The 17,803-nt window shown below is 43.9% G+C and overlaps 2 protein-coding genes across 2 annotated transcripts in view; both read left to right on the top strand.

The window, feature by feature from the left end:
• LOC119206994 (uncharacterized) overlaps positions 1-517 on the top strand; it is a gene marked incomplete at its 5' end in the record, with an annotated part of 242,444 nt that extends 241,927 nt beyond the window's left edge. The window contains one exon of the mRNA XM_062557840.1: positions 278-517. Within this exon, the coding sequence (XP_062413824.1) occupies positions 278-406 (129 nt within the window). The remainder of the gene's footprint in view (positions 1-277) is intronic.
• A 5,940-nt stretch (positions 518-6,457) lies between these two features.
• On the top strand, positions 6,458-16,937 carry LOC134105206 (uncharacterized). The gene is made up of 8 exons (XM_062557756.1): positions 6,458-6,563; positions 11,892-12,197; positions 12,281-12,595; positions 12,879-12,992; positions 15,365-15,411; positions 15,884-15,935; positions 16,179-16,211; positions 16,584-16,937. The coding sequence occupies exons 1-7, from the start codon at positions 6,506-6,508 to the stop codon at positions 16,184-16,186; spliced, it is 900 nt and encodes a 299-aa protein (XP_062413740.1). The 5' UTR covers positions 6,458-6,505; the 3' UTR covers positions 16,187-16,211; positions 16,584-16,937.
• The last annotated feature ends 866 nt before the right edge of the window (positions 16,938-17,803 follow it).

Below are 17,803 nucleotides of genomic sequence, written 5' to 3'. Positions count from 1 at the left end.
TAAAGTTCTAGCTGCTTTATTTATGGCTCATGCTGCAGTGTGATGTGCTTTCTACCCCGAGAGATTCCTCTGAACTCTTTGTGAAAAGAGCCCAAAATGGGTTTTGTAGCAGTTTAATGTATTTTAGAGAAAGACTCATTAGTTTTAAGACAAAGAGACAGAAGTATTTAAATCAGTGACTGTTAATCATCAGGAGATGACTCCTCACCAGGAAAATACCACCATTTAAAAAGAAGCAGCATGTAACCTTTTCATGCGTATGTGATTCATCCTGCAGGAATCAACATCAGCACCACGTCAGAATGAAAACTCCACCTACAGCTTGGTGGGACTTCAAGCTGGATCCACTCAGCCAGAGACCCTCTACGCTACGGTGGAGAAGCCTGGCAGGGTCTTTAATGATTAAAGAGGAATGATTCCCCAAATCCCAGACTTCTGCCTCAAGTTTGTAGTGTTATTGAAGCTTTTTATGTATTGGTTCATGTGACCTGCTTTAATGCTGAAAGATTCTCCTCTACACAAATGTGTCATCGGAGATCTTAGTAATGACATATTTTAGATTCAACATCAACATAGAAAAAGTAATAAATATGTTGTTGTCCTGCAGGAAGCTTTGGTACCTGGTTTGATTCTTCAAGTCACCTTTCATCTGATCTTTTCCTAAAGAGCAACGATTTACATTTTAGTCTTTTAAAGATGATTTAAGCTACATGATGCAGGAGGCTTCTGATATGTATTTTTATTTGGAGACGGAAAAGTAATCAAATCAAAACCGTAATGAGTGTGTGAAGAAGAGGGAAAAAAATAATGATTGGCATTAAATGTTTTATTTTTAATTTTTATTTTTGTCATTCAGTATTGCAAGTGTCCTTACTACAATAACTAGGGCTGTCAAATGATTAAAAACTTTAGTCAAATTAATCAGAATATTCAGTGGATTAATCAGGATTAATCACTATTTGCAATTACACCTGAATCCTAACAATTTTTTCTTTCTGAAATGCATACTAAAGATAAATAACAGGACATAGATACATAATTATCATTATTATTATCATCATTATTATTTTTTACATAAATACATGTTATTGATATTTGACTTGGTTTAATTCATTCCAGAAAATAATCAAATCAATGTTATTTGATAAGGTACAGACTGATTTTACCTGCATGGGAGAAGGGTCTCCAGTCTCTTCAGTTTATCCCACTCTGCTGCGGCAAAACGAGTTTGTGCTCCTGATGGTCCAGGGCTGCGATGACCAGACATGTCAACCCTCCCGAATTTCAAAGCCCCTCTCGAAAATCTCCCGGACCGACCTTTCTCCCGAATTTCTCCTGATTTCCACCCGAACAACAATATTGCTACACCATTGGTCACTGGGCGCGCCGTTTCAGACCGAACAATAATAAAAGTTACACCTTGAACTCGAGCGCGGCAATTAGAACAGAAAAAGATGAGACTGGCGCTGCAAAGAAAACCGCTAGCACCCCCCCTGCCTGCAGGTGGCAGTAATGTGTTGTACAGGATGAAGCGCATTCCCTGGAGGAAGAGGTTCTTTCTGGACCTGAATAATTTGTCACACTGCGCATGCGTGAAATGTGTTAAAAAATTGACGTAATTAACGACAAAAAACTAATTAACGTCGTTAACGCCCTATTTTTGACAGCCCTATTAATAACAAATTGATTCCTTGGTAATAACTCACAGTACAGCAGAGAAGGACACGTGACCTTTTAATCACTGAAACACAAGATAAGTATGAAGCTTTAACAAGTTTTAAGTTTACACTCAAACCAAACCTGCTAAAAGAATTATGTACGATAAATACCGTACATGCAAGCAGACAAATATGCAAAGTGTATTTATCATTGTGATTAGGACCGTATGCAGTATTATATAGTATTTAAGATTATTTGCTTACATATAGATGGTCTTGATTATACATCCAACATAACATCCACCAAAAACATATTTACATGGTCTTGTGTGTATTATATAATGTTATAATCAAAGGATTATAAGCATTCGATGTAAAGGTGAACTATGACGTTTTCTTGTAAAGAAACAATGTAACACGAACGTTTTTTCTTGCCAAAATGCATCTTTGAGTCCACGTATTAAACGTCTTTCCTACACCAGGAAATATCTGTAAAGGTGAATTCATAAATACTTTAAAATAGTTTGCGTCCATGTTTGCTGCTTTGCGTCGTCTTCCTCTTTTCTTCTCCTGGTGAGTTGCTGCCACCTGCTGTGAGTAAATGGAACATCATGAGATCAGTGGCACTGCTCAAGGATTTATAAGGTTTTTTCCAGGCTAAGATGTTGAAACCTCTTTCGTGGCCTCTTTATTTTAGCTGTTAATATTGCAAAACTAATACAAGGACTAAAAGATGAATTCCCTCCCATGTGAAGATTATATTTTATTCACTTCTGGTGTATCTTTTAATGGTCTTTTTGGTCAAGGGGAGGCATGGGGGAGAGAGGGAGTTTGGTTGTGTAGACATTCTTCCTTTAACCACTCAGGACGCCTTTGAATCAGACGCAGACTCTGGTGGTTTGATCACTCCAGTTGAATCTGATCAAATAACAACCACACAGTCCACTCAAATTCTTAATACATAATGATGATTAGAACAATAGATGTTGCATTAACATTTTTGAATGGATATGAACATGGTTGAAAAACTATGAGTGGAGAATATGACACCTGGAAGGAGGCGTGATGATGGCAGGTGGCACCATAGGGTGCGCTCTGAATTCAAGGCTGTGCCCCTTGAATTGAAAGGGGAGTGGCACTGTGCCAGGGAATGCCAGTTTTTTGGGGGGGCTTGTTTGGGGGTAAAAACCGGAGGAAAGACTAGCCATGGCGCCCAGGATGCGGCAGAACGCCCTCCAGACCTGGAAGAACTGGGGACCTCGATCGGAGACAATGTCCGTAGGGATGCCGTGGAGCCTAAAAGCATGGTGGACCAATAAGTCTGAGGTCTCGCGGGCAGACGGGAGCTTGGGAAGGGGAACGAAGTGAGCCGCCTTAGAAAACCGATGCACTATGGTCTGGAAGAGGGCTGTCTTGGGCTGGGGCGACGAGGTGCTGCTGAAGACCTGAATCCGGTAGGGGTTAAGGGCTGATGAACTGGTCCTAGAAACACTGTAGGTCCGTTCTCTCCGACGCTCACACATCCTAGCATCCAGGCGAATGGTGAGGGCGATGAGGTCCTCGAGTGTCTGAGTCTCTCCAAGGACGGCTAGCTCATCCATTAATCCATCTGCCAGGCTGTTGAGGTAAACCCCCCTCAGCGCTCTCTCCTCCCTGCCACTCTCTGCGGCCAAAATCCGGAAGTCTATTGAATGTTTGGCGGCGCTGGCGGACCCCTGACAGAGGCGGAGGAGGTGCTGCACCGCATCCTGTGTGTGCATGGGGTGGTCAAAGGCTCTCTTAAACCCCTCCTGGAATTGTCCAAAAGAAATCGTGTCCGGCGGATGCTGGGTAAACCAGGCCTGGGCCTGGCCCTGGCCCTGCATGATGCTGCTGATCTCGGCCATCTGCGATCCCAGGCTCTGTTGTGAACCTCGTAGGTCATGCAGCAGGTGATGTTGTTGGCCCAGAAGAACCCCTTGGTTGATGATGGCCTCCCGTACGGGATCGGCCGGAGGAGATCCTACTGCGGCTGCTGGCTCCATAATATTGTCAGTCTGTTCTGTTATGATGTGCACACGGACCCAAATGCAGCACGCAGGACAACTGGGGGTTCTTGCTTAATCCACTCAGGGGGTCTTTATTCTCTCCAGCAAGAAAAAACAACGAAATCCACAATTCAATATAAACAGGCAGCAGATCGGCATGCAGGTAGGCTCGACTATGTGAGACCCAAGGCTCGACACAGGAGTGGGTAGAAGCACAGCGGATCTCTGTGGAACGCGCTGGCTGACCTCTTCGGCCAGGTGAATCACCGAGGTTTGACACTGGACGGAAAACAGTGGTACAGAGGAAACAAAAAGAAAAGGCTGTTACTTTCGTAATTCAGGGAGATAAACTGTAACTCACAGGACCAAGGCTCCGGGGTTGTTAACGGACGGACTGACAGCTCGGGAGAGGAAAGCTGGAGTATTTATCTCTGCCAGAATAACGAGATGACGAGAGACAGCTGTGTCAAGGGAGGAAGGTGTGGCAATGGGCGGGATTCTGAGGACACCACTGGGGACACAGAAACAAAAACACACGCACATGGCAAAACAATAACAGACAGGGGAATGACATCCACATGAGGAGAGAGCATGGGGGAAACTGTTTATTTTGTTTTACTGTATCCAACCTCCTCCTCCTAAAATGATAAAGCTAATTATTTTATGACTGATTATATATATATATGGTGCTCAATATTATACCATTTTAAATGAAAATGAAACAAAAGCTTGATAATAGTAAAATATTTAAGTCAAAAATTATATTAAAACGTATTAGCAAGACCAGCTGACGTGGTGACGTCATCAAGTCAGCTGCTGTTCCAATTACGAAATGACCGTTCTCCGTTCTTCCAAACCTGCGAGTCAGGACTCCCGAGTCTGTCTCCCGAGTCTATTCTCGCAGGAACGCGAGTCCGTTCTCGCCGTCTTAGGTATTGAGAAAGGGCCACTATTCAGCGACATGAACCCTTCTCTACGGTAGTCGAGAAGGTTCAGACAATTACAAATGCCATAACACAACACGAACGCCACAACACAAAACACAAAAGCCACAACACAACTGCAAATGCCACAACACAACCGGCTACAGTTAGAATTTAACTAATGTTAGCTAAAAGATGTGTGGCGCCATTTAGCTAATTAGTTAGTTAAATTCTAACTAGCCGCAAGGAATCATGTTTCACTTACTTTTTAAACGATCTGGCATCCTCCAGCTCCGTTCGTCAAAAATACGCTCGCTCCCGTGGGCGGTTATTTAGCTACTTCCGTTTTCGATTTCGTGTTGTGGCGTTCGTGTTGTGTTGCGGCGTTCGTGTTGTGTTGTGACATTTGCGGTTGTGTTGTGGTTTTTGTATTTGTCTGAACCTTCTCGGCCAGCGTACTTCTCCTCCTCCTCATGCAAAGTCCATGTAACATTAAATGAGTCTTCATGAACATGGGTCGGCCCTACATGTGTTTTTTTTCTAACTTTATTGATGATCTGGGACAACACAGCGACCTGCAAGTAGCGCAGTGTCTTCAATAAAGTGACGTTTGTCTTAATGCGAGGCTTTAGAAATGAACACTAAGGGATTCTGTATTTGTTCAATAGTTTGATAACCGACCGCTCCCCATCATTATAAAAGCGATGCGCCCCCCCATGAAGTAGTAAACCATGGGGAGACACTGCAGACTAATCAATGGGAACAACGTATGTGTCCTCGGGACTCGTGTCATTTAGCAGTCACTGGAACATGTTTTTTTTTCTTTGTTTAAGTCATACAGCATGCGGGTCGATACGTGTGTCCTCTCTGAATGTCGCCATGTTTCCATCATCCGGCAGGTCATGTGACCTGAAGGCACCTTTCCACCGTGTTGTAACGGACTGACGGACTGTTTGTTCTTAATGGACATTTCTTCTACAAAAGTATTTTCCAAACCTAGTATCTATACTTCTACTTGAGTAAGGAATGTGAATACTTTTGACACCTCTGGTTGTATGTACCCTGTATGCTACAGATGTAAGAGCGGACTAAATACTTTCAATTTGTTTGTTTCTTTGTCTGGTCACTTTCCCTACATTTCTCTGTACTTTCTGCAGTGTTCTGAAGTAGACAACCCGATCTTGTGCGAACTAAAGGGATTTTGTGTTTCTGTGTCTCAGTGGCTTCAAACTAAAACTACAAAAGTAGAAAAAGTTTCATCTCAAACGTCTGCAACCTGGATATAAAAACCCATCAGGTCACTGTGGTTTGCTGCAGTAAGTTTATTAAAAGAAGCTCTTTCTGTTTGAAGAGGAACCCTGTACTACTTCTAATTCTTATTACTAGCATTGAATTAACAATAAATATTAGGTGGAATCCTCTTTTATTTCTCAGTCAACAAGGATGTGATGAGGACCAGAGGTGAGAGCTGAGGATGTAAAAGTGATCTTTGAGTCAAAGGTGTTGATGATATTCTGATGGAAATGTGTGACGATGATGAAGCAATGATGGAGTTAAATATGTGGGAACTTGCTTGAATGACATTTTATTAAATAAACATCAAGCTGTGGAATGTTAATAGTGTTTAAAGTGCAGATGGACACATTTTTCTGATTTAATACAATAAAGTATTTTGTTTGGTGGTCGTACAGTTTCTACAGATGAGCAGTGGAAGCTGATGACGAGAACATTAATTAAAAAAATATGAGCCCAGGTCATGATGGGAAGGTAGTTAGTCAATAACATGGAGACATATATGGCTTTATTTTAACATCTTTGATGTAATTGGTTCTTGCTTCAAGGGGAAGTAAAACATTCTTCACTTCCTGGTTTCATCGCCTCGCTTCCATTCTGCAGAATGAGGTCGTGCTTCGTGCTTCTCGTTGTTTCTCTGCTGACATCATGTGAAGCACAAGGTGAGGACTTTATTTGATATATATTTTGTTGATTTGTTTTCAAGGTTAAAGCTGTCATACCCTTGCATTATTTCTGCAATAGAAGTTCGGTTGAAAACATCTATTTGATCTCTGTGTTTCTTTGTGGTTACTCAGGATTCATGTTGTTCCTTCTTGTGCTGAGCTCTCAGAGGCAGGAAGTTGTCTCTGTAAAAAGTATTAGAGTTCTAAAATACAATCGGCGGCTGGTCCAAGGAGGGCAATGGCTCCACAGGTTGCCAACTTGAGCTTTAGGCTCAAAATTGTAGTTTTCTTTTTATAATTACAAATACATCTGACAAATAGTCAATATGTCTTTGTGTTTTTGAAACATGGAATATACCAAGTCATATTTGTAAATTAAGATATTGGCTTTCCCTGCAGATCCCCTCTGCTTATCTCGGCTGGGCTCGGGGCCGGGTCCCAAAGTGGCGGGCCTAAGAAGTGGTTAGCCAATTAATAATGATGTCAATGAGTGGCATTATATTACTTTGAGATTTAGGCTTGTGAAGCCCGGTTGGGGACGACTGGAAGAATTCAGCCAAACAACTTCTCTCGTTCTGGGAGATTTATTTGTCAGATCACAGGTCAAGTAACAGCGCTGCGTTTGCAAAGGCAGGAGCATTTCTATCGGCCCACAGGCCGGAGGAACCACTAACTAACTAACATCAAGAAGAACATCATGTTTTATAATTATTGTTACATATAAAAGGAAAGATTTCTATTGGCCCTAAACTAGCAGGTCTTGTCACTGCAACACATGATCCAATAACATGCAATGTGCGGTCTCCTAACATTAATGTAACATAACAAACAAAGCGTGAGTGTTGTATGGTGCTTGGTGTGTCTCTAACTCAGGGACGAGCAACTGGCGGCCCTCGCTTTCATTCAGAGTGGCCCCTAGATTAATTTCTGAAAATTAAAAAAGTGTGTCCTCTACAGCGCCCGATCACATTTAAGTTGTAATATGAGTCCACTGCTGGATGGCGCTTCCTATGCAGACGCAGCTTCCTACGTGCTTCCATCGGTTCTTCTCCATCAGCGGAAAAAAAAATATCACAGTATCTGGTTATTTATTCAAACCTTTTTTTGTTGGAGATTAGATCTGTTACAGATTCATTTGAGCATGAAATATATTAAGATGCTGTGATTATGTTGGTTCAATAAACATACAGACATATACACATATTGTGTACTTATTTAAAATAGCTCTTTTGTCATTAATCTGGTTAGGAAGTGCCAGAGGTGTGGACTCAAGTCATGTGACTTGGACTCGAGTCAGACTCGAGTCATGAATTTGATGACTTCAGACTCGACAAAACGTACAAAGACTTGCAACTCGACTTGGACTTCATCACTAACATCGATGACTCATAACTTCACTTGGACTCGAGCCTTTTGACTCGAGAAGACTTGCTACTTCCCATGAAAACTGGGGGAAAACATTTTCACACGGCCGCGCCGCTCTGTTTATATGTATCTGTCAAAATAATGTGCCACCTGTATGCAGAGAGCGCTGGCTGCACGACATCCAATCACTGCAGTCCATTTTACCGTATCAATGAGACAGCTCGTTCATGCTTACAAATATCGGGATGGAAATCCTCGCCAACATTATGTCAACGTCCGTTTTAAAGTACTATAACACAGTCACAGTCGATCCACCATCACCCTTCCCTTCGTAGTCTAGGTCTCTGAGGCAGCGCACCATCACCCAGGGTTCCCGTCGACGTTATGAGTTTTACATGGTTACATTAGAATATCCCAAGTTGCAATTGAATAAGTGAACTCTCAACTCTGCTAGCTACAAAAACAGTGCAAAATAGCTTATGCTGTGTTATTTTACTTTACCTAACTGAGTGGCCATTGTAGTAACTTTTAAGTGACAATTTGACAAATGACAACCTGACACTCAGACTTTATAATAGCATCAACCGACAACAATTATGTTTGTTGCCTTATTATAATATTCATTAATTGAGGTAACTGTTAAATCGTCATCATCTTGGTTGTGGCCCAGCCAGGTCCACACACACTATCCTCATGCACCCGCCCTGATTAACACTCCCTCCCTGTTCATGGAGCTACCTGCTTGCTTACCGTTTCAATGACACTCTCCTGCTCACTCTGTCCCTCCTGGACTTCCCTGTCAGACTCAGACACCTGCTGCACCTTCTCCTCTGCGAGATAGGTTTGCCAACCGTCCCGTATTACCCGGGACATCCCGAATAATGGGCAATTTTGATTTGTCCCGGCCGGGACAGCGCCAGTGCCGATTTCCAATCACAGCCTGCTAAGTCAAAGACGCGCGAAAAACTCCCGGTTGTTGTGAAGTTGTGGCGCATCAGACCAGTGTGCGGGCGGGTGCCCGGGTGGCCAGAGCGGAGTATGTGAGGTTTTCCAAGCCCGGCCGCTAGTACCCCCCCCGTCAGCCCGCGAAAGTGTCCCTGATTTGGGGTTGGGAGAGTTGGCAACCCTACTGCGAGCCGCAAGCACCGCTATCGCTATGGCTAGTCACCTCCATGTGCTGTGTTAACCTGCTGTTTCTGCAACATGTCGTCAGGTTCTGTAGTAGTTTTGGAAACTGAAGCTACAGCACTAAACACGTCGGTTATTTTTGAACATATTGAGGCATCAACCTTTAGATATTTTTTTGGCCAGCAATTTCTCCGCACCCCCCTTGCTCTTACGTTTTTGTTTCTCCATCTTAATCCACACATTTCTTTCTAGCTCGAAGTCACTGAATGCATCTGACTGACACACGGAGAGGGAGGGGTGGAGCCTGCTAAGAGATAATTGAGCCAGCCCAGTGTCAGTATGGAAAATGAACCAATGGGCCGCTGTCCCTGCTTTATGGGCCGGTCGAAAGCAAAAGATTTTTTTTTTTAAATAAAATGTTTTTATAGGCCTATCGACCGGCCCCCAAGTGCGTCGGCCCACCGGGCATCTGCCCGGTATGCCCGATTACCAGTCCAGCCCTGCACACATATCAGTTACACTGGAAGGCCGAAGCAAAGAACGCTGATTTTGAACAGCGAAATGCGCCAATCATACGCCCTTCCTTCATATGCCTTGAAGTCCGGGCTCGCTCATCAAAGTTTATAAATACTACCATATTCAAGGGACGGAATGTCATTTTAGGACGTTTTCAGGCGAGAAATTAGGTGTTTAAGCAACATTTCTGCGGTCGGTTTGTTAACATTCATCCATCGTAAATATTTCCATGGAGGATGTCAGAGACATGAGGTGTAGTTAACGGGACCATCTGACGTGTCCAGCACCGGGCGGTTAGCCTCATGTAGTGTGTGTGAGAGTGTCTCAGTAGTTAAGTCCTAAACTGCCCCTCATAGACTTCTGCACCTGGGATGACTTTTTTTAGATTACTTGGTAAAAGTAACTAAATTAGATTGATTACAAGTTACTTTATTAGTTACATTCTGCAGCTACCGACAACACCCGCCGCCTCAACCTGCCAGTTGTTGTTGTTGTTGTCCACTGATTAGGGTGTCAAAGTGCTTGTCGCTTTGCATTTGGACGAGTTTCAGCTGAGGGCAATTTAGAGACAAAATCATGTAAATACATGCAACAACTTTTCCAAGTACAATGTTTGGCAGTAACACAAATTTTTTAAATAATATAAATATTTAATCTAAATGTAAATGTTATATTTGAATTAGGGCCGGGACTTTAGCGCGTTAATTACGATTAATTAATTACAATGTTAATTAAGATTAATTAATTACACAAAAAATAACACATTAAACATTTTTTACGCATTTTTACACTTATTTTTTGCACCGCGGAACGTTTCTCACTGGATGAGTTTTGGAGGACCGATTATACTGGCCAATTAGCGTTCATGACTTCAGACAACAACAAACCACAGTGAACATGAACGAAGAAGCTGACGAGACCGTGTCAGTTGGCCCCGTGAATGGGAAATCTTATTATAATAAACACACGGATGGAAGCGTCGATAAGAGCGTGATTGTGTGCAAGCTATGCAACAAGGAATTCACATCGAGCCTCAAGTATCACCTCAACGCAAAACAATTAGCAGCTAGCGTGGACGTTAGCCCGAATCCGAGTACAAGGACCCACACCCAACCCACACTGCACCAGATGACTGGTTTAAGGACCAGGGTAACTAAGTCCACGTCTGAAAAAATAACCAATATTCTGAATGTACTTGAAAGTATTGGTCTACAAAAAAAAACATAGTTTACAGAAGGTCTACTTACCTATAGGCTACCTGAATTTCTGAAAGTACTATATTTCTAAATATGCTATTTCTACACTTGTCTGCTGGAATTGGTTGAACAAAAATAAAAATCCATGTGAAAAAAATTACTTCTCACTGTTCTCAGGTCATATATTTATTCAATTAAAATGCGATTAATTTCCATTAATTAATTACAAAGCCTCAAATTAATTAGATTAATATTTTTAATCGAGTCCCGGCCCTAATTTGAATATGAAATATAAATGTAAAGGTTAAATATTGTATATAAACGTTAAATCTAAATCTAAATGTAAAATCTAAATGTTAAGTTTAAATGTCAGACATGACGACTGAACATAACAACGTTTACGGTAATTCATGCAGCAACCCAAGATGGCAAGTGCATATAAATTAGCTCTTGTATGAAGGTAGATTTGTGTCTTTATTATGCAAACAAAAAAAGTGTTTTGAAAGCAAATTTATTGCATTGCAAGCGAAATAAAGTTTTTTAAGTAAAAATATATGAACTGAGGATTAATAATTTGGGAGTTTTGTTAACTATTGTTTTTGCTCTCAAAACAAAAACTTTTGGTCCCGAAAAAAAAAAAGTCCTTTTCACGCATCTTTCCCTCCAAGACAAATGTTGACCTTTACTCCTCTAAGAGTTGAACTCCTTCAGTGTTCAGTCTGTGGACGTCTTATTTTCTAAATGCATCCATGTTCAGTGTAGCTGATGCTGGGGGACATTAGTGTGCTGAGAGGGAGGGAAAGAGGACAAAGGGACACAAAGAACCTGTTTTTCACAATGGAAATACTTTGTCACATCAAGAAGAAGAACTTTGGGCACCAACTTGGTCTCAGTGGGTTTAGTTTGTGCTGTTAAGCTTCTCTGTGTCCTCAGGAAGAGAAGATGTGAGACATTTTAAGAGACCTCTGTCACTTCATGTTAAGCAGTGATGAGCTGAAGGTGAACCGCTGGTTCAATGTGTGAGAAATAAAGTAAAGGGATGGAGTAACATTCAGCAATGAATGATTCAACATTCGTTGTGTGGGATGTTTATTGTATCATGTGTCTACTGTTTTTACAGGAACCATTGAGACTCCTGTGTTTGTGCTGAAGGGACGTGATCTGCTCCTGGATCTTCATGCTAATCCTCCTGAGGGTTTTTCATATGTTGACTGGAAAATCAATAAAACAGCCCAGTTAGTAAGATTTGGTCCTAGTGGAAAAGCAACGGTCCTTCATAGTGTCTCTGTAAGGTTTGAGTTTCCTGAGAAAAACTTCTCTGTGATATTGAAAAATCTCCAAGAGGCCGACAGTGGAGTTTATTCTGCTGTAGCATTAACACCTACAGGAGACAAACTAGTAGCTGAGTACAAGGTCACAGTTCAAGGTGAGTCTGTAAACATTTCACTGGTAGAGTTTCTGCCGCCATGTTTCATAAACTCTTCACAGAAACCTCCCCCCCCCCCTCAGAACCAGTGTCTCCAGTTGAACTGACCGTGGACCGAGTGGACTCCATGAGCTCAGAGTCATGTGACCTCCATGTGACCTGCAGGACTCACAACTCTGACATCAGCAGCACTTTCAGATGTGTCGACCGGGTCTGCAGTCAGGAGGGTGGAGAGCGATCAAAGGTCACGACCTTAGGGGCTTCTCTCCAGGTCTACCTGCTGAACACCGTGATCATCTGTAACCATAGCAACCAGGTTCATGGGACCCAGGACTGGATTCTTGCTGAACCTCTTTGCTACTCAAAACCTGCTGAACATCTTTGTCCCTCAATTCCCGGTAAGACTTAGGAGTCATCTGCCCTTCTGCCCCCCAACCACCATAAAAACACCTAATAGTGTCAACCATTAATAACTATAAATGTTGGGTGAACGAAATTCTGTTTTAATAAAACAAATTAATTGATTTCTTACTATAGATCACGTTACAAAGATGTTTTCACAATCCAAACTGCAGTCCGTCAAAAGCACATCAGGCTGTGAACATGTGACACATTCTCAGCTGTGCTGCTTCATTTAAACCAGGAAGACTCTTCTGATCTGGTTCTGGTTTTGTTTTACAGACCCTCCCTTTCACTCTCACTCTGGCTGGGTGATTGCTACTTGCATTCTCACTGTCATTGTCGTCATGTTTGTGGTTCTATTCATCTGGTTTTATCATCAAAGGAGAATAATCCGTAAGTCCAAGTAAACGTTCCAACAAATAATCCCAACATGTGTAAAATCCTCTTTGTTTCCTCTACACAGAAACTCAATGTTTCCAAGTCCTCCATAACTATGGACCCACCTGTTTGGTTACATAGTCCAATATCACACGTCCCAGTTTTCCTCAGAGCGCTGTACAATCTGTACAACACAGGATGTCACGGTTTGGTCTCTTTCCCTGTCTTAGTTTGAAGTTTCATGTTCCTTGTGGTCCTGGGTTAACTTCACTTCCTGCCTTGTCCCGTGATTGCCTGAGTGTTTCCACCTGTGTCCAATCACCTGCACCTCCCTCGTGTATTTAAGCCCCGTGTGCCTGTTGTCCCCTGTGGCGTCATTACATGTCAATCATTCATGTGTCAAGTCAAGTCAAGTCAAGTCAATCAAGTCAAGTCTGTTTCGTGTTTTCAAGTCAAGTCCCTGTTTTTGTCGGTTTTGTTTTCTCCTCCTTCCTCCCCTTTTTTTCGGTTGGAGCGATTTTGATTTTTTGAGTTTTGACAATTAAAGTCTTTTATTTTTCAACTCCGCGTCTGGGTCCTCCCTCCTTGCCCTCGACCTCGTCCCCCTCTGACAGAATGACGCCACCAACGAAGGACCCAGCGGAGTGGGGTCCCCAGAACCCATTCTGGGGAACCCGCCTGGCCCTTGGTGGGCCCCCACAGCGTGCAGCAGGCTGCCCGGCGCAACGCCAACCCCAGCTCGTTAGCAGGCTCCGGGCGGCGCCCCTGTCACCGCCCTCGCCCCTCTCCAGACCCAGGTTGGGCCTCGCCAATGGAGGCCAGCGACGGCGCCAACGACACCCGTCTCCGCCCGAACCGGCCACAAGACCCACGCCCCCAGCTCCAAGACCCACGCCCCACGCCCCCAGCTCCAAGACCCACGCCCGTTCCGGCCCCCAGAGTCTCGTCTCCGCCCGTTCCGGCCCCCAGAGTCTCGTCTCCGCCCGTTCCGGCCCCCAGAGTCTCGTCTCCGCCCGTTCCGGCCCCCAGAGTCTCGTCTCCGCCCGTTCCGGCCCCCAGAGTCTCGTCTCCGCCCGTTCCGGCCCCAAGACTCCAGTCTCCGCCCGTTCCGGCCCCAAGACTCCAGTCTCCGCCCGTTCCGGCCCCAAGACTCCAGTCTCCAGCCCCGTCCCCACGGCCCCCGACCATGACCCCTCCAGCCCCGTCCCCACGACCCCCGACCATGACCCCTCCAGCCCCGTCCCCACGGCCCCCGACCATGACCCCTCCAGCCCCGTCCCAACGGCCCCCGACCATGACCCCTCCCTCCCACCCTCTTGGGTCGGCGCCCCACGCCACGACGACGCCGGAGCCGCACAGCTCGGCGCCCCACGCCACGACGACGCCGGAGCCGCACAGCTCGAAGCCCCACGCCACGACGACGCCGGAGCCGCACCTCCCGGCGCCCCACGCCACGACGACGCCGGAGTTCTGCCGGGTCGCCGACCCGGCAGACCCCCCGAAACCCCGAGGCCCGGTCGCCGACCCGGCAGACCCCCCGAGACCCCGAGGCCCGGCCGCCGACCCGGCAGACCCCCAGAGCACCCCACGCCCGGCCGCTGCCCCGGCAGGCCGCCGGACCATAGCTGTCGGGTTCCCACCCTCCCGCCCCTTGTCTGATTTTCATGGTTCTGCCCCCCTTTAGGACCGTCTGGAATTCGGTCCTTGAGGGGGGGGGTTCTGTCACGGTTTGGTCTCTTTCCCTGTCTTAGTTTGAAGTTTCATGTTCCTTGTGGTCCTGGGTTAACTTCACTTCCTGCCTTGTCCCGTGATTGCCTCAGTGTTTCCACCTGTGTCCAATCACCTGCACCTCCCTCGTGTATTTAAGCCCCGTGTGCCTGTTGTCCCCTGTGGCGTCATTACATGTCAACCATTCATGTGTCAAGTCAAGTCAAGTCTCGTGTTTTCAAGTCAAGTCCCTGTTTTTGTCGGTTTTGTTTTCTCCTCCTTCCTCCCCTTTTTTTCGGTTGGAGCGATTTTGATTTTTTGAGTTTTGACAATTAAAGTCTTTTATTTTTCAACTCCGCGTCTGGGTCCTCCCTCCTTGCCCTCGACCTCGTCCCCCTCTGACACAGGACGCCTTTTACTGCATCAGATGAGCAAAAAATATACATGTGATTTATTACCAAAGGTGCTTTTTATCACACTGGGATTGTCATGATTTGCTGTTTTGATTCAACCTCTAAGAGTCACAAACATCCATCACATCAACATGTGCTTCTGTTTGAGGGTGGAGTAAATTAGACACCACCCAAAAGATGGACTCACATTATCTGCAGCTCAAGTAAAGTAAATGTACAACAGTTCAAGTCTTTAAAGGGCTGTTTTTTCTTATTCAACAACAACAGCAGATTCAAGAGGGATTGTCAACAATACAGTTTATGAAAATCCTCTGGTAAGTGTCACGTCTATTTTTTGTCTATTTTTGCTTCCACGTGGTGGCTCACACCAGTTTGCCACTTTCGTCCTGAGCCGATGGTTTTCTACTTGTTACTTGTGTTAAAAACCTCCTTTTACACAGAGTAAAGTCCAGAGACACAGAACAAGTATCATTTGCAGTGTGAAAGTGGAACGTACTCTACATGATGTTAAAGTTCTAGCTGCTTTATTTATGGCTCATGCTGCAGTGTGATGTGCTTTCTACCCCGAGAGATTCCTCTGAACTCTTTGTGAAAAGAGCCCAACATGGGTTTTGTAGCAGTTTAATGTATTTTAGAAAAACAGACTCATTAGTTTTAAGACAAAGAGGCAGAAGTATTTAAATCAGTGACTGTTAATCATCAGGAGATGACTCCTCACCAGGAAAATAGCACCTTTAAAAAGAAGCAGCAAGTAACCTTTTCTTATGTATGTGATTCATCCTGCAGAAGAAAACACCGGCATCACATCCGAAGTTGAGCCCACCAGTCTACGCTGCAGGTCTCTCCACCTACATCTTGATGGATCTCCACACTGGATCCCTGCAACCAGCCTGGTGACATTTGCCTGTTGCCCCGACTGGCTGCAGGGATCCAGTGTGAAATGTGCTTCTGTTTGAGGGTGGAGTAAATTAGACACCACCCAAAAGATGGACTCACTTTATCTGCAGCTCAAGTAAAGTAAATGTACAACAGTTCAAGTCTTTAAAGTGCTGTTTTTTCTTCTTCTACCACTGACCTGCAGAGGGATGACGTTACTATGGAAGGAGCTTCACCGGTAAGGGTTACATCTTTTTTTTTTTTTTTTTTAAACAAATTTAAGAATAGTTTTAGAATCCGAACTTTGTCCCAAGGTTGTTTCCAGGTTTCCCAGGTGTCTTCATGCTGCTTCACCTGCTGCTGTGGAGTTTGGTGTAATTTTTTTGTTTTGGTAGGGCCAGCCAATCATTTTCAGTAAACCTCCCAGTATGATTCAATGCAAACAAAAGGGTATTAAACACACATTATTACTTTGCAGGTAAATATTTTATATTTATTTGACATAATAGACATATGACATATATATATATAAATACAAATATATTCATATTAAATCTATTGTATAATGTATTTTTACATCCATGTCTTTGTTCCAATCTGTTCTTCACAGGTGTGAGTTGCTGACGATGTGGGCGTGGCCAGAGAGATTTTTTTTTATTTTGAAAAAAACTTTTTTTACATTAACTAATAGCCATATGTATACAAATTAGATAGGTATATAATATAAAATGTATCTAGTAATCAGTTTGGACGATCTGGACTCCGCCGCACTACTCCAGCATCTAGTTGTCCGCGGGTCGCCCCGCACACGATCCTCCTCAGCCAGGCTGACGCCTCACTCTGTCCCCGGTTGTGCTCCCCCCTTGTCTGGTATTTTTTTTTAATTAGACCGTATGCAGTAGTATACGCTGTATTTAACATTATATATTATTATATAGATTTTACATCCACCAAAAAATATTTACATGGCCTTGTGTGTATACTATGTTGTGTGTAATCAATTCATTATTAGCATTTGTTCAACTATGACGTTTTCTTGTATAACAATATTAAATGCATCTTTGAGTCCACGTATTAAACGTCTTTCCTTCACCAGTAAATATCTACAAAGCTGAATTCATAAATACTTTAAATCCTAATAGTTTGCGTCCATGTTTGCTGCTTTGCGTCGTCTTCCTCTTTTCTTCTCCTGGTGTGTTGCTGCCACCTGCTGTGAGTCAGTGGAACATCATCAAGGGTCTAAAAGGTGACCTTTAGGTGGGAGCTTTCCTCCAGGGCAGCGAGAGGGGTTTGACCTCCATTTCTTTCAACTTCAGGAGAAAAAGTAGATGAAGAGTTGAATCTTTTTCATTAAAGTAATGTTTACACATCATGTGACCAGGATTCAGAAAGTTACGTTTTCATTTTCTTTAAACAATCTGATGGAGGATGAAAAGGAAAAAGTGAGAGTGAGGATGAGACAGAGAGGGAGAGATGAAGGAGATTACTCCTCACTCCAGAAAACCAACGAGGGCCTTTTGTCACAGATCTCTTCATCTCTTCTGTTCACACACACACACACACACATACTTGTGCATACATTCATTTATTCACAGTTGACTTGTTGACTTTATCTATTGACTGGTGATGAGGAGCAGTGAGGTGGGTCTCCACTGGTCCTCATCACTCATCCACACAGATCAGTAACACACACACATAGAACACACTGGAGATTTGGATTCTTCAACTGGGGAAACAACACTTGAATAAACCGCCCTCTTTCTGGAAAGACACTTACAAACATTAGTTTAAACATTTCTGTCTGTAGCTGCAATCTTAATTCCGTCCTCG

Source organism: Pungitius pungitius, chromosome 15, assembly GCF_949316345.1.
Source record: "Pungitius pungitius chromosome 15, fPunPun2.1, whole genome shotgun sequence".
NCBI classification, from domain to species: Eukaryota; Metazoa; Chordata; class Actinopteri; order Perciformes; family Gasterosteidae; genus Pungitius; species Pungitius pungitius.
Note: the sequence above shows the minus strand (reverse complement) of the source record. Positions and strands in the feature narration are given on the sequence as shown.